This window comes from Neolamprologus brichardi, chromosome 12, assembly GCF_056152115.1.
Source record: "Neolamprologus brichardi isolate AB-2024 chromosome 12, ASM5615211v1, whole genome shotgun sequence".
Lineage (NCBI taxonomy): Eukaryota > Metazoa > Chordata > Actinopteri > Cichliformes > Cichlidae > Neolamprologus > Neolamprologus brichardi.
In genome coordinates, this window is record NC_142115.1 from 153,119 (window position 1) to 178,273 (window position 25,155).

The window sequence follows — 25,155 nt, forward strand, 5'->3', positions numbered from 1 at the left end:
CCGTCCTCTTAGTCAATGTGTATGCGCCGAATTTTGATAATCCAGGTTTTACAGATGCACTTTTGAGTAGTCTCCCTTCCCTTGATACTCATCTTTTGATATTGGGTGGTGACTTAAACTGTGTTATTGATCCTGCCTTAGATCGCTCGAATCCTCGGACCCTGACCCAATCCTCTATGTCCAAGTCTATTTCAGAGTTTATGTTTCAGAATGGTTTTGTAGATCCCTGGAGGTTTTCTAACCCTACTACCAGAGCGTACTTTCTTTTCTCAGGTACATCAATCCTTTTCGCGGATTGATTATTTTTTTGTGGACGGTTCCCTTATTCCAAAAGTACTGTTATCTACATATCATCCAATTGTCATTTCCGATCACGCACCACTTAGCGTTGACATCAAGCTCATAGCCCAGTCCTCTTTTTCCTCACCCTGGAGATTTAACTCTTTGTTGCTTTCGGATGAGGGTATTTGTTACCTTTATCAAATCCGCAATTGATGAATTTATGGTGTTTAACAACAGCGATACTGTTACGAGGTCATTGCTTTGGGAATCTCTTAAGGCATATGTGCGTGGGCAAATAATCTCTTTCTCTGCCCATTCCACTAAAAACCACAAAGCCAAACTTCAAACTTTGACTACACAAATTTGTGACATAGATAGACAGGTTGTTGCCAGTCCCACTCCTGATTTGCATAAAAGACGACTTGACTTGCAGACCGAATTTGATTTACTTTCTACGGCAGATGCTGAACGTCTTTTACTTCGTGCGCGTGCGACTTATTATGAACATGGTGATAAGCCCAGAAGGCTTTTGGCCCATCAGTTAAAACGTCAGGCCTCTTCTCGATTAATTTCTCAAATTAAAGATGCGGCAGGCAACTTGGTCTCTGATCCAAAGGAAGTAAATGAGGTGTTTAAGAGGTATTATTCCTCCCTATATGAATCTGAATCTGCTGCTGACGCCTCTGAGGTGGATTCTTTTTTTAACGGTCTTACAATGCCCACTGTCGATCCTGTTATAGCTGAACAATTAGATGCCCCTTTTAGGTTGGATGAAATTGTGCATGCAATCAAGACCATGCACAATAGTAAGGCACCAGGACCTGACAGGTTTTCAGTTGAATTTTTAAAAACATTTATAGACAAGTTAGCCCCACTACTTCTTTCAGTGTATAATGAATCTTTTGAACGTGGTCTATTGCCCCCTACATTGTCTCAAGCACTAATTACTGTTCTCTTAAAGAAGGGTAAGGATCCTACGTCTTGCACCTCATATAGGCCTATTTCACTGCTGAATGTGGATGCTAAAGTCTTGGCAAAAATTTTAGCAATTCGCCTTGAAAAGGTTCTTCCTACTATTATTTCAGATGAACAGAATGGCTTTATTAAAGGCCGCCAGCTGTTCTTTAATGTCCGCACGCTTTTGAATGTCATTCTTTCCCAACACTCGACCACTAATCCAGAAGTAGTTATCTCACTTGACGCTGAGAAAGCTTTCGATCGTGTAGAGTGGAGCTTTCTCTTTGCGGTCTTACAAAGATTTGGTTTCAAGGACAGATTCATTTCATGGATTCGACTGTTGTACAAGGCACCCCAAGCCAGTGTCTATACAAATGGTGTTTCCTCTGGCTACTTCTCATTGTCACGCGGCACGAGACAGGGTTGCCCCCTGTCCCCCCTACTTTTTGCTATTGTAATTGAACCCCTATCTATAGCTTTGAAGGCCCTTCCTCATTTTCATGGTATTTCCCGGTCAGGCCTTGACGTAAAATTGTCTTTATATGCAGATGACCTGCTTCTTTATGTTTCTGATCCCTTATCTAGCATACCATCGATTGTGTCTCTATTAAACAAGTTCGGCTCTTTGTCAGGTTACAAAATAAATCTTCTTAAAAGTGAATGTTTCCCCATAAATTCTTTAAGTCTTACACTTAAACAATCTGACATTCCTTTTACACTTACCCCTGCCGGCTTTAAATATTTGGGAGTTAACGTGACTCATACTTTGTCTTCTCTATACTCTTCCAATTTCTCCCCTTTAATGACTCAAATTCAATCAGATTTTCAGAGATGGAAATCGCTACATTTGTCCCTAATTGGTCGGATCAATGCTGTAAAGATGAACATTTTGCCTCGATTGTTATTTCTGTTTCAGAATATTCCTATAGTTTTACCTAAAGCTTTTTTCAAAAAGTTAGACCAACTAGTTACATCGTTTTTGTGGGGAGGGAAACATCCCAGGGTGAGGAAATCATTATTACAGAGACTGACATTTGATGGTGGTCTTGCCTTACCTAACTTTTTATTTTACTATTGGTCCTCTCATGTTCACAAATTGACCCATTGGCTTGAATCTCAAGAACTGCTGTGGTGCAAACTGGAGCGCCTGTCGTGCACTTCCTCTCCACTACCACTTATGCCTTCTCATTTCACCCAAAATCCCGTGGTACAGTCTAGTCTAAGGATCTGGTCACAATTCAGGAGTCATTTTAAGTACATCTCTGCATCAGTTCACATGCCCATCACACAGAACCATCTGTTTACTGCTGGCCTCATTGATGGTACCTATGTACAGTGGAAGCGTCATGGTATTAACACGTTTAAGGATCTCTATAAAGATGGCACTTTCTTAACTTTTTTAGACCTGTGTTCAGAAACAAATCTTCCGGCTGCCAATCTATTCCGTTATTTTCAGGCACGGCATTGTACTTCTGCTCTCTTCCCCTCCTACCCTCTTCTTCCAAATGTCCAACCGTGGGAGGAATTCTTATCCCTTAAACCCAATAAGAAGTCAATTATATCTTTAATATATAAACAACTTATGGATTTAAATGTCCATTCAGTTGCTAAAATTAGGGGGGCTTGGGAGCGGGAGTTAGGAGTAATTTTTTTGGATCAGCAATGGGAGAAAGCAGTATCCAATGTCCGTTATAGTACGTCCTGTGCCAGGTTACAACTTATCCAGTCCAAGGTGTTGTACAGGGTTTACTATTCAAAGTCTCGTCTGTCTGAGATTTACCCACAAGTAATGGATCAGTGTGAGAGATGTCATGCCACCCCATGTGACCTAGGCCATATGTTCTTTCTGTGCCCAAGACTCCATGGCTTCTGGAGTCAGTATTCAGTTATTCTTTCCAAGGCTCTTGGGACCCAAATCTGCATGGACCCTTTTCTAGCTGTTTTTGTTAGGATGCCTGGGTCGTTGACCCAGGGTTTTTGAGTTTATTATATTATTTCTAGTCTTTGGGTTTTCGTTAGAGTCATGTCTTATGGTTTGTCTCTGTGTAATCCTTAGTTGCTGTCTCCCCTGTCCACTATGTCCCACGTCTCTGTTCCCTCTGTTGTAGTGCCTGCATGTGAGTCTGTGTCTTTTGTTCAGTCTGTGTTATGTGTTTCCTGTTTTACTTTGAAGGTCTCTGTCTTATCTCAGTGTGTTCAATTCAATTTCAATTCAATTCAATTTTATTTATATAGCGCCAAATCACAACAAATGTCGCCTCAAGGCGCTTCATAGATACAGAGAAAAGCCCAACAATCATATGACCCCCTATGAGCAAGCACTTTGGCGACAGTGGGAAGGAAAAACTCCCTTTTAACAGGAAGAAATCTGCTGTGATTGGTTGGGGTGAGAGAAGGAAGACAGGATAAAAGACATGCTGTGGAAGAGAGACAGAGATTAATAACAGATATGATTCAATACAGAGAGGTCTGTTAATACATAGTGAGTGAGAAAGGTGACTGGAAAGGAAAAACTCAATGCATCATGGGAATCCCCCGGCAGCCTACATCTATTGCAGCATAACTAAGGGAGGATTCAGGGTCACCTGGTCCAGCCCTAACTATATGCTTTAGCAAAAAGGAAAGTTTGAAGCCTAATCTTAAAAGTAGAGATAGTGTCTGTCTCCCGAATCCAAACTGGAAGCTGGTTCCACAGAAGAGGGGCCTGAAAACTGAAGGCTCTGCCTCCCATTCTACTTTTAAATACTCTAGGAACAACAAGTAGGCCTGCAGAGCGAGAGCGAAGTGCTCTAATAGGGTGATATGGTACTACAAGGTCATTAAGATAAGATGGGGCCTGATTATTTAAGACCTTGTATGTGAGGAGCAGGATTTTGAATTCTGGATTTAACAGGAAGCCAATGAAGGGAAGCCAAAACAGGAGAAATATGCTCTCTCTTTCTAGTCCCTGTCAGTACTCTTGCTGCAGCATTTTGGATTAACTGAAGGCTTTTCAGTGAGTTTTTTGGACATCCTGATAATAATGAATTGCAGTAGTCCAGCCTGGAAGTAATAAATGCATGAACCAGTTTTTCAGCGTCACTCTGAGACAGGATATTTCTAATTTTAGAGATGTTGCGCAAATGGAAGAACGCAGTCTTACATATTTGTTTAATATGTGCGTTGAAGGACATATCCTGGTCAAAAATGACTCCAAGGTTCCTCACAGTGTTACTGGAGGCCAAGGTAATGCCATCCAGAGTAAGAATCTGCTTAGATACCATATTTCTAAGCTTTTCAGCGCCGAGTACAATGACCTCAGTTTTATCTGAGTTAAGAAGCAGAAAGTTAGTGGCCATCCAAGTCTTTATGTCTTTAAGACATTCCTGCAGTTTAACTAATTGGTGTGTGTTATCTGGCTTCATGGACAGATAGAGCTGGGTGTCATCTGCATAGCAGTGAAAATGTATGCTATGTCTTCTAATGATGCTGCCTAGGGGAAGCATGTATAATGTAAACAGAATTGGTCCTAGCACTGAACCCTGTGGAACTCCATAATTAACCTCCGTGTGTGAAGAGGACTCTCCATTTACATGCACAAACTGGAGTCTATTAGATAGATATGATACAAACCACTGCAGCACAGTACCTGTAATACCTACAGCATGTTCTAATCGCTCTAATAGGATATTATGGTCAACAGTATCGAATGCTGCACTAAGGTCAAGAAGGACAAGCACAGAGATGAGTCCACTGTCTGAGGCCATAAGAAGATCATTTGTAACGTTCACTAAAGCTGTTTCTGTGCTGTGATGAACTCTGAAACCTGACTGAAACTCTTCAAATAAACCATTCCTCTGCAGATGATCTGTTAGCTGTTTGACAACTACTCTTTCAAGGATTTTTGATATGAAAGGAAGGTTGGAGATTGGCCTATAATTAGCTAAGACTGCTGGGTCTAGAGATGCTTTTTGAGGTTAGGTTTAACTGCAGCCACCTTGAAGGCCTGTGGTACATAGCCGATTATTAGAGATAGGTTGATCATATATAAGATCGAAGAATTAATCAATGGCAGGACTTCTTTGAGCAGTTTTGTAGGAATGTTCAGTTCAGTTTACGCTTCCTTGTCTCGTCAGTTCTGATTTGCCCCAGCTGTGTTTCCCTCCTGTTGTCCATTCCCTGATTGCTCCCTCTGTGTATTTAAGCCCTGTGTTTCAGTTTGTCATTGTTGTGATCGACCCTTATCTTGCTGTGTGTTCTGTCTGCGTAGGTGTATTTTGTATTCTTAGTTTTGTTACCCTTTTGAGTTCAGCATTAAAGCTGTTTTGAGTTACTTTCTGTCTCCAGAGTCTGCACTTTGGGTCCTTCTCCTGCCTGCACACAGCCGTCACATAACAGTTTTTGGGCTTCCAGTCAACACTGGTCTAACCGACCCTACACACTTCAAAATATTAGCCTTTACATCACTTTTGGCTAGACGTTGCATCTTACTCCTTTGGAAATCTTCAAAGCCACCTTCAGTTTCTTTTTGGTTTAGAGATGTGATGTCATTTCTTAAATTGCAAAAGATGGGCCTTGTGGCGAAGGGCAAATACAGAGAATTTTATCGTATCTGGGGCCCCTTCGTAAACTATTGCAAGTCATTAAACGCTCTACCAGCTGATTAATATCATATCCCCCCCCCCTTTTTTTGTGTGTGTGTGTGTTTTGGGGTTTGTTGTTTGTGTTTGTTTTGGGTTTCTTCTTAGGTTTCTTCTTTGTTTGTTTGTTTTTTCAATTTTATTTAAGCGTGTGTGTGGGTGTGCCTGTGTGTGTGTATTATCGTATCTGTTCATGTAAGAAAAACTAAAAAATATGTGAGGGGAACAGATTGTATTGTCATTGTAAACTAATGTACACTTGTCTCTCAATAAAAATATGAAAAAAAAAAAGAAATATCAGAACACGTTTTAGTTCAGAACAATCAGTTCTGAACAATGAAAAGGACAATCAGTTCTAAGCAGGGAAAAGGTCATCATGCAGTATTCTATCACATGTAAACTTATATCATTAAAAGTTTATACTGACTACTAAGTACAATTTTCCCTTAACAATGACTGAATGTAGTGTAAAGCGCTTTGGGTCCATAAGGACAAAGTAAAGCACTATATAAATACAGGCCATTTACCATTTATTTAGCAGCTCCTGGCTCCTACTAACTCTCTTAGTTCCCGTGGAAGCAGTAAGGGTGTAGTTAGTTTTTCACATTTATGCATTTTGGCGTAAGTTTTGTACATAATGATAATATGGTATATATAATTAATTTTAAGACCTTTTTTTTCTGTTCTGATATGTTGGAACTGAAACAAGGCATACTTTTTTTCACACTTTTGTCATCTCAAAAAAGTGATAGCATTGGCTCTAAGTCCATTATATACAATAAAAGAGACTTCTCCTTGTAGAAGCATACAGTACTGTAGCACATTCACACCCATTGACTCGGGCTGCTACAACCGCACAAGGTGGAAAGCTGAATCTCCATAAACAGAAACACAAACTGGTATGGATTGTGCTTTTTAAGAGGAGCAGTTTCTTATTTGATTAGATCCATAGACATTTAAAATGGAGCAAATTAGCTGTCACTATGTGTTTATACACCACTCAATATTTAATCATTAGTCATTATAATAGTATTTCCTCTGTTATTATCTGTTTTTTCCCCAATGTGTCTTGTCTTCCTCCCATCACTCACAGCCTGTGGGGGCAGATGGCCGCCCCTCCCTGAGCCTGGTTCTTCTGGAGGTTTCTTCCAGTTAAATGAGAGTTTTTCCACTCCACTGTCACCAAGTGCTTGCTCATAGGGGGCTGTCTCTCTATTATTGTAGGGTCTATAAATTGCAATATAAAGTACCTTGAGGCAGCTGTTGTTGTGATTTGTGGTAAAATAAATTACACTGAATTGAATTTTTAAAAAAGTACTATTCAACATCAACTACACAACCAGAAAAACACAACATTTTTACTTTTTTGAAAGAACTTTCTCTTTTTGAAAACCTTTTATCTAAATTGCCATTTCATAACGCTGCATCCTTGAAAATCTAAAACATTTATAGCTTCTATTTTCATCACACTGAGTTGCCAGTAGCAACACTTCAGGGACCCAAAGGTGTTAACCATTATACTGCATTATATTGCACTTCTGCTTCAATCATTTTTCTGCTAAATTATGGAGGAACATAATGTCTATCTTGCAGGTAGATGTACTGAAAGCATGTCTTGAATTTTCCTCAGCATTTTTGTTTGCAGAGAACAACAAGACAATCTGCCCCAAATGATTAACAGATCTTCATCCAGTGCTGTCACAGCCAGAGATGGGCAGTAACGCGTTACTGTAATCTGATTACTTTTTTCAGGTAACGAGTAAAGTAAGGGATTACTATTGCAAAAACGGTAATTAGATTAGTGTTACTTTCCCGTAGAAACGCTGCGTTATTGCGTTACTAAAACCGTGATTTTTTTGTGAGAGTGTCTCATGACAGTGACGTAAGCGAGTGCGACGTTCGTGACAACAGCTGTGTGCAGATCAACAATGGATCATATATCGAGTGCAGAGAGAGTATGAGCGTGCAGCGTTTAAAGCGTGGAAGTACTGACCTTACTTTGAGTTTGATTCCATAAAAAGTGACAAACACATTAGTGTCCGTTGTGCGTGGGAAGAAAACTTATTTTTACAGCAAAAAAACCCCCTAAACTTCCAAACAAGCACCGAGTAGCTACGACGTAATGGGAAACTCACAGAGAAACTCGCGGATTCTTCCACTGACTGCTGCACACCTGCACCAGGGTAAACCTCCGCCTACCCCACTCCTGCTTTACAGGTGAAAATAGAGCAACAGGACCGCTAGTCTTTGACTTTATTTATTTTCTGCTGTGTTTTACTTGCATCTATTTGAAAGACTGAGTGTAAACACAAAAAAATATTTTATTTTATGTGCTGGAATGTGCAGAAAATAGGTTTAAATGTTAAACAAATTTCTTCCAGTCAGAGAATGTTGCATATAATTAAATTTTTGCTTGATGCATAAAGTTAAAAGATTAAAACTAATAAAACAAGTTTTAAAAAGAGACTTTTCCATTTGATTACATTTTGTATGATTATGCAGAAAAAGTAGAATTGGGCTGAAAGATCTATCGCTTTATCACCTATTCAGGTTGTAAATCGTGTTTTTAAAAAGTAACTAAGTAATTAATTACTTTTGAAAATAAGTAATCAGTAAAGTAACAGGATTACTTTTTTGGGGGAAGTAATCGGTAATTAGTTACTGATTACTTTTTTCAAGTAACTTGACCAACACTGGTCACAACACATGGTCTCTCTCTGCATTGTGGCGGTGTACAACAGAAAGACTACTGACAGTATGTGCAGCAGCAGCTGCAATGACAAAACAACTGAATATAAAGCAGCTTGCCCTTGTCAGTTACTGATACTCATTACAGGTACAATCACACTCAGCCTGTAAGTTTAAAGAAGGAAATGTGTCACAATGAACACACGAGAATGGAGAATAAGGACTTTATGTCAAACCAGTGATTTATGGCTCTCAAATGATTTATAACTAAGGAAGTATTAAAGGAAGTAATCAAAGTTAATGGCAGCCATAATTTTTAGGAATATTGTAAAATTACAATATGTAATAAATCAGTAATAATCAATAATCATACGACCAGAAAATACGATTATGAAAATATGATGATGGACTATGATGATGAATAAGATGTTTGAATTAAAAATGGCATGCTGTTGTCATTTTAAGCCAAAAAGTTTACTTTTTAGACAAAAAATGCCACCTTTTTAGACAACTGTTTTAGGGACCTGTGTAGGGGAGTGTGTATGTGTGTGCGTGCGTGTGTGTGTCTGAGGTATTCACTGAGCACGTGGGCAGTTGGGGCCATCTTCCTGATGTATTCATGGATGTTTGTCGTCTCATCCTGGATCGTGGTGCTGACACTCATTAGTCCCCAGCCTCCATCCTTCTGCTTAGCGTACAGCCTCAGGTTGCTGGACTTGGGGTGAAACCCTCCATGCATGGTCAGGGGCTTCCTTGTCATTTGGAAAATCACAGAATAATTAGTATTTGAGATCAACACTAACATGTAGTTTAAAGGTGTGAGAAGTAAATGCATCACAGAAACTAAAAAGGAGCTGCTTCTCCTCTACATTTGTCCAAATAAAGTACAAGTGATTTGCAATAAGGTTGATACAAAACACACAAAAGAGACCCATGAGATGGTTCACATCATCTAAACAAGACTCGAACAGAACCTAAATTGTTAAAGTTCACTTCCTGTCTGTGGGGGGATTGTATTTTTATTACCTGAGCTACTGTTGATGCTGTAAAAGCACCCTCGCTGAAAGAGAAGTACACATTTGGAGAAACTGTGCTGTAACTTCACATATTGTAAATTTTTCTGTCATTTCTTTCAAAAAAGAAAAATAAGTTATAAACTCCTTGATATGGTGATGTCAGTATTTCACACAGACATCACGTGTTAAAAACAGGTAAGGTATGGTCCTCCATACAGACTGTACACACTTTGTCATAGATGTAAGAGGACTGAAAAAAGGTGTAATAATAAATACAACCAAAAATGTTAATCGAGTTATTTGATTTATTCTAAATTTGAAAATATGTCCACCATTCTTGTGACTGACAGTCTCACTACCAGGTGACTGTTGTTGTAATTTAGTGATCTATAGATAAAACTAGCGGTGTGCGATACTGCATATTTTGGAGGTGAGATGGACTCACCTGTACGGCATCTACAATCACACCTGGCCAGCTTAAAACCTGTGCTCTGCTTGTGTTGTTGTTTCTGGTGGTGATGTGTACATCTGGCAGCGAGAGAGCTGCAGCCGTTGAATGTACTGTTACAGCAACCGTGTGATTATTGTAAATGTGGACAGCGCGTGGGGAGGACCGGAGGCTGGCGGGCCAGCGGGACCTGCCAAGCTGGAGACGGAGGTCGAGGTGGGGGTCCTGCCACACCCGAGGGCGGCGTGGTCCTGCGAGCTGGCCGCCTGCCCAGCTGCCTGTGAGCCCTGGCTCACTTCCACGCCTGCTGCGTTGCCACATGGGTGGCCCCCGGACCAGCTCTGGGTCTGCCGCTGCAGGCAGCCCCGGGAATCACTCTCGTCACCGCCGCGGCTGGATGCGAATGGTTCATCATCAGGAACCCTCACGTTAACTGTTATAGAGTGGAAAGAGTTAGCGTTCATCCTCCAGCTTCACTGTGTTTATGTTATGCTAACATAGCTGTGTCGCTAGCGATCACGTAGCACATCATTATCTACCAGCTAGCCCAACTTCAGTAACCCTACAAACGTCACTGCTGTTTAGTTTTCTCTCTTCATTTATGTTGGAAGTGAAACTAGCGAGCTAACTTCCTGCTAACTTCTAACTCAGTAAAAATTCATTAATCCTGTTTTCATGGATGTTAAACTTAATTGTTACACCTGATAAAGCAGCAACGCTGATCATTTTATTAAAGATGAAAGACTTTAAACAGTTTTGAAGTCTCGGTAATGCTGCAGTAATCATTTGACTTTGGGACATGAAGCTGAGTTTGAACCCGGAAACAGCTAATGAGGTCAGACTTAAAGACTAGATTACAGGTACTGCACTGCAGTGGTTTGTATTATAACTATTTAATGATGGCTGAGGTCGAGGCCAACCCTCTTTGAATAGAGGGAGTGGCTTATGGCACTGGGTGGCTTATGACATAAAACACTTATTTGTACGTTATAATTTTCTTACACTGTGTGTAATTTTTATAGACACCTTGTTCATTGTATCAATGTGCAATTATGTATCTTTGATAAATAAATTATTTAATCTTGTATTTGTGTACTTTCTGGTTATTGAATAAAAAAAATAGTCACACATCGCTCTGATAAACACAAATGGCTGAAAGAAATGTTTGATGGAGAAAAGGAAACAAGTGTCTTGCTGCATTAGTACTAGAAGTAGCACCAGTAGTCCTAGTATTGTGCAACAACGAGGCTTCAAGAGCGATCACTCTTCTGGCTTGCAAATGGTGAAAACATGTCACAGTCTTAGCTGCAAATTAGAAATCTTAGTAAATTAAAAAAAGGAGTTTAAACTTTAGGTTTGGCATAGACACAGACTTTATTAATGCCACACACGGGAAATTCACGTTACAGGAGCACAACGGTCAGTAAGAAAACGTGGATCAGAGATATATTAGAAAAATACAAAAATAGTGCAAAAATTTAAAACAAGCAAAACACCTATGCAAGAGTAATTACTAATGATTTACAAATGCTTGTCATATGCAGCCAATACACTCATACACTATATCAGCATATCAGTATAAAGCTGTCTGTAATTGCTGGACGGTTCATGAAATAATTTTAAATTAAAGCTGCACTCCAGATAACTTTTTTGTAATGACTAATAACAGGTTTATGTCTTAGATCTACGGATACAGCCAAAACATATTGCTTGTATAATGCTGTATTCTCTCCCAGCTTACCCTTTTCTCACAATCAAAGATTAAAGATTGTGTTTTTATAGCACGTAGTAAACTATCCCCTTTTCTTCTAGGCCTTGTTGTGTGTCACAAGCCAAATTATACATTAGTGATACTTCCAAAAACATTTTGAATTTCATTTATAACTGAGATGCCAAGCTGATATCAGACATCTTGTGCTCACCAGGAGCATATGTGTGATATGTGATTGGTAGCGGGCGGAGTTGGTCTCGGGCACAAAGTTTCAAAAAAGAGGTAAGCATCACTCGGGAGCTGAGACGAGGCGAGTAAGACGGACAGTTTCGGCTGTGCGCTGGATGTGAGAAGTTAGGAGTGCTGTGAGTTTGGAGGAAGACCGAGGGTTTCTTCAGGAGAACACTGTTAACCTGCCTAAGGTTTGGGGGATAGACGGGAGATGCTGGGGGGTTTTTGGGATCGTGAGAGTTTGTGACTCGGACTTTGATTGTGAATTTCCTATTTCGTATTAAACAAATGAAAATAAATAGTAATAAAGCTTTCCATCGGGGCCATCTGGGCATGCAGCCTGTATCTCCATTCTAAATATTACAAAAGCACAAGTTTAACTAAGCACTAAGAACTATGGTTTAACACATATTCACTCACACACACACACTCACACACACGAGCAGATGGTATTTTTGGCCATAAAAAAATAAACTTCTTTTGGCTTAAAAATTGAAAACAAAATTAGATATTTTTAATAATCAAATAATTTTTGAATTATTGAATGAGTTATGAAATATGATCATTTTAATAATAGTTTTATTAATATGATAATTTCATGTTATTAAAAATGTTATTAACAATTTTATTAAGAACATATTTTTATGACTGCCATTTGTTTTATTACGTCCTTTATTACTCATGAATCATTTTATTGGGGTTCATGAATCACTCGTTTGAAGGGTTATAATATCCCTCCTCATATGCACTTTGTTATCTAGTGTAACTTGAACTAAATATATTTTTAAGAGAATCTGTTAAATTCAGCTTCTGAAAGACACAAAGCCACAGCCAAAAGGCCGTCTAAGTGAAGGAAAGTCCAACCTGTGTGGGAAAGAGCCCCCTTCTGCTCGAAACTGATTCGTCCCACTTGAAAATAGACTAACACTCTTTAAAAAACAAACAAACAAAAACACAACGTGACTGGACTCGGCTGATTTGCAGATTTGTTTATCCCACCCAAAAAAAAGAATCGGTAGAGAAAACAGAAAATATAAATAAAAAGTGGGCTTAGAGCATCTTTTGATTTGAAATGCACCAGCCCCAGTAACATTAATGTCATGGGCTTAATACTGTGAGGCAGACACCTTACAGTACTGCAGAGGATCCTCATGAATAGACGATTCCTATGAGCAAGCAGTCGGTGACCGTGGGGAGGATGAACTCTGTAACAGGAAGTGAGCTTCAGATAAATTCAGGATGAAGTTAGTTTTCACTTGCAGGTGCACCAGTTAATGTCACAGCCAGACAACTTCTCACTGGATTCATATTCTTATTGTGCTGAAATGATCCGTGCTCTCAGAGAGTCTGGCAGGTCAAAGTAAATCCTGCTCGTGGCAAACTCTTCTCTGTAGGGCAGCAAGTCCTGCAGTGAGAACTCATCACTGTGGCCCGTCCACACAGTTAGAGTGTACCTGTCAATGTCAAGGAAAAAAGGTATTAACATATGTCAGAATGGTTTTGGAAACTCCACCCATTTGACTTTATTCTGATTTTTTTGACTTTATTGTAACAACAGATGAAAATCTAACTTTGTGGCATTGAAACATTAAAATGGTCCAATGAAATCACAACTATGAGACAAGAGTGGATCGAGTTAAACTGTGATGCACACATGCTTCTGTCCAGAGATGACACTTTCTCTCTCACTGCTTGGCAGACAGAGATCTTATCTAAGAAGCTAACAGGACAGTTTATGATTATATGGTAACATAACGCTTCAGCTGTGTCCCACACCATGTGTGAGAAGTAAAAAGGAGAAACTACTGTGACTGCTTGCAGCCCACTGACTAACTCTGATCCACAATGAGACTAATTAGATGAATACAGTTTGCTGGTTTCGATTTGCTCTCCTTTACTGATATCGAGCATATATGTGGCTTCTTCAGACAACCAGGAGACAGCAAAGAAGCCACTGCATGTTTGTGGTGTTGTTCCGAGAAAAAGGTCAGATGTGCCGACATTCACCTGTCTGACTGCTTCAGCAGCCATGTCAGCTGAGAGAAGGACTTGGCCAGCAGAGCTGCACGTACTGGGAATGTTACGGGATGTTTAAGGTCTCTACAGATCTTCTCCATCATATGAACCATATCCCAGCTGTAGCCTGAACAAAAGAGAAACAAAACATAAACATGTTATGTGAGATGTGTCACTATGGTCTGCTGACGACTCACTGATTCGTTCTAACCTCACTCAGGAAGTGCTCTCAGGTGAGACAGGCACGTGGTCCCACAGTTCCCAGTATAACAGCCAGGCATTCTTTTCTTCTTCCCCGTGAAAACTCACAAGAGCGCCTTAGCGGTTCTGGACCAACATTAGCCGCCTGACTGCTGGCTGACTCGGCTGTCAAGGTAGTCCATGAACATGAGTTCTTCTAGTGTCAGCATGAACTCTTATGTTGCATGCATGAATTTTCCTGGTGAGAATTTATTCGTCTAGTAGCAGCTGTTACCCGGATGGGTCGAGGGGACTACATACACTGATCCACCAGGCTAGTAACGTTGTGTGGACGGAGGTGGACTCTGCCAAGATGGTGTCAAAGAGACGGATGTTGTCCAAGACATGGAGGATGCTGGACAACACCTCCCACCCACTCCGTGATGTGCTGAGCATGCTCAGTGAGAGACAGATTTACCCAAATGAGACAGAAGATAGTTCCTGCCTGTGGCTACGTCCATCTAATGTGCAACAGCTGCACATCCTCTACAAAGGAGAGTCTAAGAGGGCATCTCAATTTCAGCTTTATTACACTCTCTTCCATGTAAGATAATGGGATTTTATTTATTTATTTATTAGAACTATTGTGTAATATACTGTAATTTTTTATGGGTACTGTAACTTGTTAGTCACTGTCCTTACTGTCTTGGAGCAACTGTGACTGCAAAGCTTCCTCTGGCATTAATAAAGTATTCTGAGTCTCCTCACTGTTCAGGTACCTGAAGGCACTGAGCTGCTGCACCACCTGCCCTTTGACCTCCAGGCGCTGAAACAGCGTGTGAGTTGTTGCTTCGTCAGGAGTGACTCTTCAATAGCAGCACTGCTGTTCATTCAGTTCGAAGAAGCAAATGAGTAAATCCACTTGCTGACAACATGTTGCCAGGCTATTAGAGTCGGGTGCACGACCATGTTGTCTGCATATTTGAGAACTGTCATTCTGTCCATATTACAGGTTACATTATACGTGTAGAGACTACATCTCCATCACCCCTCAGGTCTGTTGAGAACGCAGGATCCTCAGCTCTGGATGCACGGACCCATGCGAACCTAGAGCTCCCCCAGGGTGGACACAAAGCTGTATATAACAGTTGTTGATGTAAAAAAAGCAATAATAATATGAAGATGGTTTTGTGTTTCTCAGCCTAGAACAGCTACAATCTCATTTTCTGGGTTTAAGAGAAGAGAGTTTAAAACCAGAGAGAGGAGGTGTCTTATTTAAGCAGTGATAAGAATGATGAACATGTCTCTCAGTGTCACTTGCAGATGAGGAAACAGACCTGGATCAATTTTCCACATGCAGCAGTCGGAAGAAAATTATAGGTTAACATCTTTAGAAACACTCAGGCCGAGATTTGGCTGAATTGTTTACAGCTTCACTTCTATGTGTTAATTAGACCTTGGGGATAAATAAAGTCTTTCTGATTCTGATTCCTCATCCTGAAAAGCGAGCTCCAAGGACGCCAACTTCTCCTCGAAGACAAGAAGTGCAGTTCCAAAAAGCAACAACATGGCAGTCCAAGAGACAACAGCAGAGTCTTGAGCAGAGAGACCCAGCAGCAGCAGTATGTGCTGAGAGAAAGAAAACCCATCTTCTGATTGGATGGATGGACATGCGTTTCCAGCAAGCTGCAACTTCACTGTGTCTGACTGGTCTTTGAGAAGACTGTCTGAGTTTGACATTTTCCATGTTTGGAGTGAAATGGCAATGAACGAGACAGTGGGGACTGCTCAGGACAACGCTGAAGCTGGAATGCTGCAAGGGGGAGAGGAGACCAAAGTGGACGGAGCAGGTGAGGAATGCTGTTGTTTAGAGTGGGAAACTACATTTGGGTTGGCGAACCTGGGAGGAAAAATGACTGCTTTAAGTAGGAAAATTGAGAAGGAGTCTGAGACACTGCAGAGAGAAAGGTACACAAAATCACACAAACAGAAAATGCATTAACCACACTAACACATACACTCATGAAGACCAGACAGCATGTTCAGCATGTTTCTGTTTGTCATCTTGTCCAGTTCACTTAGTAAGATGAGAAGTGATACACAGACCACTGGACTAATATTATAGTAGGACAGATGATTCAATTATAGCAGAAGCAAACAGAATGCTGAAGAGGGGTCTGAACGAGTGAGGCTGATAGGTTGTTGAGTTTCTTGTTTCCTTCATGTGTGGAGGAAAGTTTTTAACATGGCACACACGAGTTACATGAGAATACACTCATGATCTAATAAGACATTCGGGTTATTTTGTGAGGTGTGTGGCTGATGGATGCATGTTTTGAGATTATTCTGGCTGATGTATTTTTTTCTTTTGTTATAAAGTTGAACCTGCCAATTAGGTTTCAACTTTATTTACCCTCCTGAGATGAAAAGCATGTGTCATGACTTAACTAGGTCTTTTCTTTCTTAATTTTTACTCTTACAGTGCACTGAAAATTTTGTTTGATAATCTCTGTTGTTTGAGAGATCTGCACGATTAGAACAGAAAGCGCTACACAACATGTAGTCGGGAAAACGGTCGCAAAGTGAGCTTTTCCATATTAAAATGGGCTCGGGAGAAAGCCACTTATTTGGGACAATCAGAGAGCGAGTCCAGTTTAAAAGGATTGTTTTTTCTTTAAAGTGGCGTCATGTTGCTGAAAGTGGGAACGAAATGTGACAAGAGATTCTACTATCAGCAATGAACAATAAAAAAAATGTGGAACTGACTGGACTGACAAAAGTTTGACAGAAGTTACTGACTTAACACCAACATGCAGGATTGCACCTCCACCCAGATGTGACAAAGGGTGGATGTATGGATGTGTGTTTCTTTATTGCAGGATGACAGAGACCAGAGGGGGAGATTTTAGGGTCACATGAGTGTGGGCCCTGCAGACTTTAACCTTTTCTGGGTAACTGATGTTGTGTGAGGACACTGTGTTTACAGGCTGTGTGTTGGTTATGCTATCACACTGTGTTGTTGAGAAAATGTTGAATGTTACAGCGGGGGAATGAGCATACAATGTGAGACACATACTGTGTTGAGACCAGTGTCACTCTTTTTACGGCCGATTGTTAACTTCATCCATACAGCACCTCTGGAATCTGGTGACCCAGGCCGGACCTCCAGGATGCTGCTGCTGTTTGTTTCTCTCTAAGAGCGCTTGTGGAGGATGCAGCACAGACAGACGAGTGACTACAGAGCAGATGTGCAGTGACTACAGAGCAGATGTGCAGTGACTACAGAGCAGATGTGCAGTGATTACAGAACATTTTAGTGTTGGGCTCATTATCTGACCATCATTGAGCTCATAGAGGTAAAATAAGTGAGTGACACTGCTTAAGGAAAGTGTCATGGTCCTGAGTCTGCTGACTGAGTGTTTTGTGTTTCTTTGTGCTTTTGTTTATTCTGAGTGTGTATTCTGTATTTGCCGTTTGTTAGGTGTCTGTTCTGTGCCTGCCCTGGTGTGCACGGTGTCCTGCTCCTCCGTCTGCGTCTCTCTGCCCCGCACCCCGTTTCTTATGATCTCAGGTTTGTCATTTAGTTTTCCCAGTTCAGGTTTCTCCCGTCATTCCTCACGGCCGGTTTTGTCTCTCTGTTACTGGTAAATAAACGTCACTAGCATTATCATCTACTGCCTGCATTTTGGGTCCTTTCTCCCTCCAACACCACACAGCTCGCCCCTGCAGCCGTGACAGAAAGTCAATGATTACAGTAGTATGGAATAAACACATGGACGATCCATGATTTGGAGAAATTATGGTGATAGCTGTGGTTTAATGATTTGGAATAAACTGTGTTGACACTTGTCTCTGTGGCGCTGAGTGCTTTATTATTATGAGCTACAGTTGCTGTGACGTTTGATTACAGATTTTGTCTTACAGGCAATAATGATAGTCTGTTAAGTTGAACAGACTCAACATTTAACCATTGGCTAATGTTTTTCCTTAATACAGGGTTACAGGTTTGTAGTGGAGCTACTCCAAGGGAGAAGCCCTAAGAATCTTTAAGTGAGAATATGAAACTTTTTTGTGCATCTCTAATTGTGTGGAGTTGACGCATGGCAAGGACCATGAGGCAAAAGAGGATTTTTGGGGAGTTTTCATTTTGTAAATTGCAGGTGCCATGAGGTGAAGTGATGGAAGAAGAGGCTGAGATGGAAGCTGAGACCAGGAGAGAGGCTTCAAGAGGATCAGTGAGGAGCAGAGACCACGTCCAGCACAGCTGACAACCCACAGAGGGCTGTGCCACTGGGCTTCCCAGAGATCATCGAAAGGAGATTGTGGACAGCAGCAAAATCCAAAATAAAGTGAAAGAGGTTCGACGTTGAGGAAGACAACTAGAGTGTAAGACTTAACCCTACCCTAAACCTTCAGGGTAGAGCAAGAAACCGAGGGATGAAGGGAGCGTGCCAAGCTCCAAGCGACAGCGCAGAAGGAGATCAGCGATGAAATGATGACTCTGTAAACAGCACAGACACCAGAAGCCGTGACTGTGACGGGAAATGACTGACAGCAATTTCCCAAGGAGGATCACCTGCTGCTGTTTCACTGTGCCCTGCACACTTTGACACTCTGAAGAGGTTTCCTGTGTGTCGTTGTTGTTGTCATTTGCATCATGAGCACTTCTACAAAGCTGGCTGAAATTGCGATGACTCTATCCCACCCCAGGAAGAACGCCTGGAGTCAGGAGATGGGGGTTGATAGAGGCCATAAAAAGGAAGTGCTGGTCCAACCCACAGTGAGGGGCTGCTGACCAGGCCTACAGCTTTGAAGATAGCTCAGGAAGCCACCTGGATAACAACAACTGCTGTGTTTGCATGCCCATGTGTACATACACTTAGACTCTGGCCATATGGACAATGATACAAATGGAGAAAGCGCTGCAGAACTCAATGATTCTGCAGACGAATGTGTGATCTACACCGGCAGGAAATGCACCACAAGGCTGGAATGATTTTGGAAGTGTTCATTCCTCTTTTTGGACTGTTAACTTTCATTTGCTTACTTGTAGGATGCAGTTTACCATGTGTGAGATCAATGAGAAATAGGATAACTGCTAACACATTTATCAACTGTTTGCTTTTACAGTAATGAGGTGAATGACAGGACAGAAGATTTGTGTAAATGATGCATGGTTGAAAAATTTAAAGGACACAAAGGACAAACAGGACAGACTGTTAGGGGGATTTTGATAATAGTTGTCATTGTTGTACTTAAATTCGTAAACTGCATGTTGAGATATTTTTCTGTTCCTCCATCAGCAGGAAGTCACACAAACACACACACGTGCTTGCACATGCACACACACACACACACAGTGCCTGACACACCACAGGGGTTTTACAGTGGCTGGTGCTTGTGTAAACAGTATGCATCTCAATGTAAGGTGGCAAGCAAAGGCTGGGGGCGGAGTCGTCTGAGTCGAGTGCAGAGTTGCAGCTCTGAGATCCGACCAGGCTTCCCTTGCGCCGCAAGTTAAATACTGTTTAAGCTGATGTCTTGCTTTCTTCACAGGTGACACGTCTCTGAACCAGCGGGGCCTGCAAGCCCAGACCCAACATTTACATTTCTTCACTATTGAACAGCAGTTAGGCTTTTTAGTGATATCATCCTAAAACCCTCAAATATGGGTGACAATACTAAAAGGTCCTAAATGTGCTGGTGGCATCTCCTCCCACTAATCTGAATCAGGGGTGGGTTCCAATCGATTCCAGTTTGAATAACGCAATATCGATTCATTAAATCCTGAATCGACTTTTAAATATAAACGTATTTTACCTGAAACGCCAGAATCTTAGGTTAAACCTCTCAAATTTCAACAACCACCAAACAGCTCAAACAGTAAACGAGAGCAGGAACACGGATTCTGCACAGAGACGTAAACACAAAGACCCGCCGATGGATCAGAATCAGTGAGATGTCGAGTTTCTGACCCGACGGCACGGACGCGGTCGGGCTGAATCAGCTCACTGATTCTGATGTTTCGGCGGGTCGAGCTTTGTGTTCTTGTGCTAGATTCAGAAGCTGCAGGTTTTATCTCTCTCCAGAAAATATTGACTGAACCAGCAACCAAAGAAGATCCAAACTACAGATAAACATCACTTCACTCTGACTTTGCTGCTTTGCTTCCACCACGATAAAATCACACTTCCTGCACAGCTCTCTCTCTCTGTGTACTTGAAGAACAGTTTCCCATATGCTTGCTCATTACCAGTCTACCGTTGTTTACAGCGCTGTGGTTTTTCTTTTTACTTAAATGACTTCTGACAAGAAAGCCGCATTTCTGCTGCTCAATACTGAAGAAATGTAAACTTTTTAAAATGATCACAAATTGCAAAACTCTCAGTTGTGTCTGTAATCAACCCTCTGTAACTTTGTTTTTCTGTTTGATCCTCAGCTACTGTGACACAAAGGCGTCTGCTGTGACGCTCACACCTCTGATCAAGTCTCAAACGTGTCAGCTTTGCTTTTATAGATATAAAAATATAGATATGTACTGATAAGTGATCAGAATTATAATATTTCTGACTGTCTGAGGCAAAATTTCCCCGATTCAAATCAAATCAAATTGATTCTAGAAATCAGTGACGATACCCACACCAGCCATAATCTGAATACATTTGTTTACATTATATTATTCTTGTATTATCAATAAAATTGAGTTCTCAGTGTACAAAAAGGCAATGGTGATGAGGTATGTTTACCTGGATTATCTGTCCCAGCAGTCCATCCTGTAGTCCAGCCCAGAGACAGCACAGTGTGTGAGGGAAGATGAGTCACAACAGAGAGGAAGGTGTGATGCTCCAGAGGTCCGATCTGCCCCCCAGGACCCGAGAAGATGTCTGCGTTGATCCACACAGGACGGTATGGCTCAGTCAGCACCTCCTGCAGCAGGACTAAAGATGTTGACACAGCCTCCATGCTATGTGGAGAGTATAGCTCAGCGTTAGCGTCACACAGACCCACACAGCATTGGTGGAACAGAACCTGCGTCTCACCTCTTAAAGTCCAGCTTTATCCCCTTGCCGTACTCTTTCACTCCCTCCAGCCATTCCCTCAGAGTGATGTCACTGTCTGTATCGGGGGGATGTGCCATGATTGGCTCTTTGGGATCACGACCTCTCATGACAATGTCAGCTTCAATCATAAGAGAAGGACCTGAAAAACAGTTGTTGCCTATTAGAAACCGACTCTTATCTTTCTTAAATATCATCCCAACGACAAACATCACTGAATACATCTTTTTATTTTCAGCCCAGAGGAGGTTAGCGCAGTATGACGAGCACACAGTCGCTCTGTGTTCAGCACGGCCACAAACGCTCCTGATTTTACCTCCAGCTGTGGCCTCTCCGGGGAGTTTGTACGCTCTCCCTGTGCCTGTGTGGGTTTCTCCAGGGCCTCTTCCCACAGTCCAAACATGGATTAAATGTTAGGTTAACTGGAAAATCTGGATACGGATGTGAGGCGGATAAAGTCCTCAAAGTGCACACATTGTAGTTAAAATGTGACTTGCAATCTAAAGTTCTTTGGTTGGTCAGTAAGACTAGAAAAGTGCTTTATAAAAAGAATGCATTACATTACAGTGTCCAGATTATTAGGCAGACCTGCGATGAATCACAGTCACACACCAGCCCTCTAATCCATGTTACAGATCATGGAGCCTCCTTCCTTCACAATAAAATTACATTTTATTTATTCAACACAAAATACAATAAGGACACGCTGTGGAAGAGAGCCAGAGATTAATAATAACTACTGATTAAATGTTTCCACAAATGGTGAGTAAAAACACCGAGTGCATCATGGGAAGCTCCCAGCAGCCCAGACCTGGATCTGGGATGCTGGGAGCTTCCGTTTGAGGAAGCAACGTGTTCCCATGTTTCTGTAGAACAGCCAAAGATTATAATTCTAATGTTTTTACTCTAAAATTAGTATTTCTGTTGAAAAGTATGATAATTAACAGGAGTCAGCGGGGAGAAACTATGATTTCAGCCTTCATCAGAGTGACGCTGCCATGGTTACGTTAATGCGGTTGCTAATGTGAAGCAAGCAGAAACTTAACACGGTCACGCGAAATAGTTTCAACCTTCAGGACTAAACAAGGGCTGATTTAGACAAATGACCTTTAACATAAACAACAATAAAATGTCAGGGGTTTGAATTTTCACGTTGACGTCAGCGGGACTGACAGCCACGTCACGGACTCACCTGTGAGCGCCTCCGCCAGCCTGCTCCTGCTGTTCGCTGCATGCGACCAGCTAACCTCGGCAGCGTCCATCCTCGTTATAAAACTCCGACTGAAGAAATAGTCCAGCGTTTGGTCACGCATCCCACCTGCGAACAGAACACGAGGGTCAGACTCGCAGCCGTTAGCTCCTCTGTCACAGTAAAGTGCAGCTCGCTAAAGCAAGCGTAGCTGCAGAGCCCGACATTACCTGTTTTACCCTTTAAGTCCCACAAGACATAAAATATAAAACACACGATTAAAATTAAGGTAATTCTGTGAAAACTCAGCAAAAGACTCGTTTTCATTGCCGACTTCCACGATCCAAAACGGAAGATAAATAACAACACATTTCCGGTCCGAGATTGTCGAAATAAAAGAACCGGTAGTCTGGTCACTTAGATTTTAAACTTAGAAATCTCGATAAATATTGTATTGAATCAGTAAAAAATTCCCCCCAATCTTTATTCTATTCGACGTGAGACAATATAATATAAGCTCTAAAAGAAAACATCTCTAAAGTTAGAAATATCCTGTCTCAGAGTGAAAAACTAGTTCATGCATTTATTACTTCCAGGCTGGACGACTGTAATTCATTATTATCAGGAAGTCCTAAAAACTCCCTGAAAAGCCTTCAGCTAATCCAAAATGCTGCAGCAAGAGTCCTGACAGGGACTAGAAAGAAAGAGCAGATTTCTCCTGTTTTGGCTTCCTGTTAAATCCAGAATTCAAAATCCTGCTCCTCACATACAAGGTCTTAAATAATCAGGCCCCATCTTATCTTAATGACCTTGTAGTACCATATCACCCTATTAGAGCACTTCGCTCCCGCTCTGCAGGCCTACTTGTTGTTCCTAGAGTATTTAAAAGTAGAATGGGAGGCAGAGCCTTCAGTTTTCAGGCCCCTCTTCTGTGGAACCAGCTTCCAGTTTGGATTCAGGAGACAGACACTATCTCTACTTTTAAGATTAGGCTTCAAACTTTCCTTTGATAGAAACTCCCCCAGCAGTATTGCTAATGTGTCTTCTTGAGCAGGGGGACCTTGTGGGCCCTACCAGATGTCTATCCACTCGAGTGTAGTGTGTTACTGATGGTGTTTTTGGTGACTGTGGTCCCAGCTGCTTACAGATCTTTAACAAGTTCCTCCTGTGTGGTTTTGGGCTGATCCAGCACCTTTCCTATAATCACCCTCAGCCCTGTTGTGTAAAGTGCTTTGAGTGCTCAAATAAAGTAGAAAAGTGCGATATAAGAACCAGTCCATTTACCACGAGGCAAGGAGCTCTCTCGTATTCTGGTTCCAGGCTTCTGGAGGGCATCGCTGCAGCTTCCCACCCTCGTTATCAAGCACATTTGTGACAAAGACATTCTCACTCTCACTGACACGACCAGAAGATTTTGATTTATGTATCTGTGTATTTTCTATGTTTGGGGTTTTTTTTGTTGTGTTTTTGTCTCTTACAGATGCAGCAGTTGGTGATACATTGTGGATTTCTATTTGCTGGTTCTGATAACATCTTCCCCCATTGAAAATAAATTCTTAGCATCAGGCAGATTTTTATATGCATTCGTTTTGTTTGCGTAATTTGCAGTAAACTGTCTCATGACTCATTTAAATATTCTCCTATTGACAGTGTGATAGATTATTAGTCAAAGTTTAGTGTAAAGTAAAGCAGTCGTGGTCAAAGGTGACTTGATTTATTTAGAAAAGAATGTAAATATACTCTTATATAAATATAAGAGTAAAAATGTCCCATCAAAGTGAGGTTAATTAATGCTTCAACTGTAAACGTACTCCACCAATCTCTATTAAACAGCCGTGTACCACAGGCCTTCAAGCTAGCAGTAGTTAACCTGTTGCTTGACCCAGCTGTCTTAGCTAATTATAGGCCAATCTCCAACCTTCCTTTATTTAAAAAAAAAACAAACAAACCTTGAAACAGTGGTTGTAAAACAGCTAAAAGACACACTAGTTCACTGTGTCCATTTCATGCTTTGCTTCTCCAAAATGTGCAACGTACACGCATGCAGAAGTTGCAGTATGCTGCAGTAACAGCAGAGGGACATATTTGATTTCGAGGCAACAGGAACAGAATCACAGGAAATGTTTAAATGAATCTCCAGTTTGTTAAAGATGCGGCTGCAGAAATAGACTAGTCTGCTCAGTAAAAGGAAACACAGAATATGGTATATAACACATTCGTGCAGCCTGGTCCTCCCAGCTGCAGCCTTCTACGAACAGGTTACAAATTGTGTAACACGCTGCATGTGTCAGCATTCACCGTTTAGCTTTGGTCAGAGATACAGCTGCTATTAAAGTGTTCAGTAAAAAGGAGGGAAACAGGCTGTTAAGCAGTCTGCTGCATGTGAAAAACAAAAACAGGTGTGGAACAGGTGAGACAAAGAGGTCCTAAAATAAAAATTGAGGCTGCAGGCAGCGACGAGGGTCCTGGTGCACGTTTGGATGTGCCACGGTCGAGCCGACCTACAGCTCGAGTGTGTGGCTGGGTCTGAGATGCACTGCGACGTCCTGCTTGTAGAAAACGGTTCTGAATTTCTCTGACAAACCTGCTACGTAGGAGACGACAGCTTTGTTTCATCTGTCGCTCAGCTTCGCCCCAGTTGGTGTTTGACCTCGTTTCCTCTGCATCTTTGCTGAATGCCCGATGAAATAACCACGTTTTAAGAACATTCGTTACACGTGTGTTCATTCTAGCACAGTGAGCATTCAGAGCAGGACAGAC

General features: G+C 41.4%; 1 protein-coding gene across 1 annotated transcript; it reads right to left on the minus strand.

Annotated features, from left to right (window-relative positions):
* Positions 1 to 13,002: 13,002 nt before the first annotated feature.
* On the minus strand, positions 13,003 to 22,766 carry fam151b (family with sequence similarity 151 member B). The gene is made up of 6 exons (XM_087848629.1): positions 22,626 to 22,766; positions 22,399 to 22,524; positions 21,189 to 21,348; positions 20,895 to 21,112; positions 13,960 to 14,095; positions 13,003 to 13,406 (listed from the first exon to the last, which is right to left on the minus strand). Exons 1-6 carry the CDS (start codon positions 22,720 to 22,722, stop codon positions 13,265 to 13,267), a joined length of 879 nt encoding a protein of 292 aa, XP_087704755.1. The 5' UTR covers positions 22,723 to 22,766; the 3' UTR covers positions 13,003 to 13,264.
* Positions 22,767 to 25,155: the final 2,389 nt, after the last annotated feature.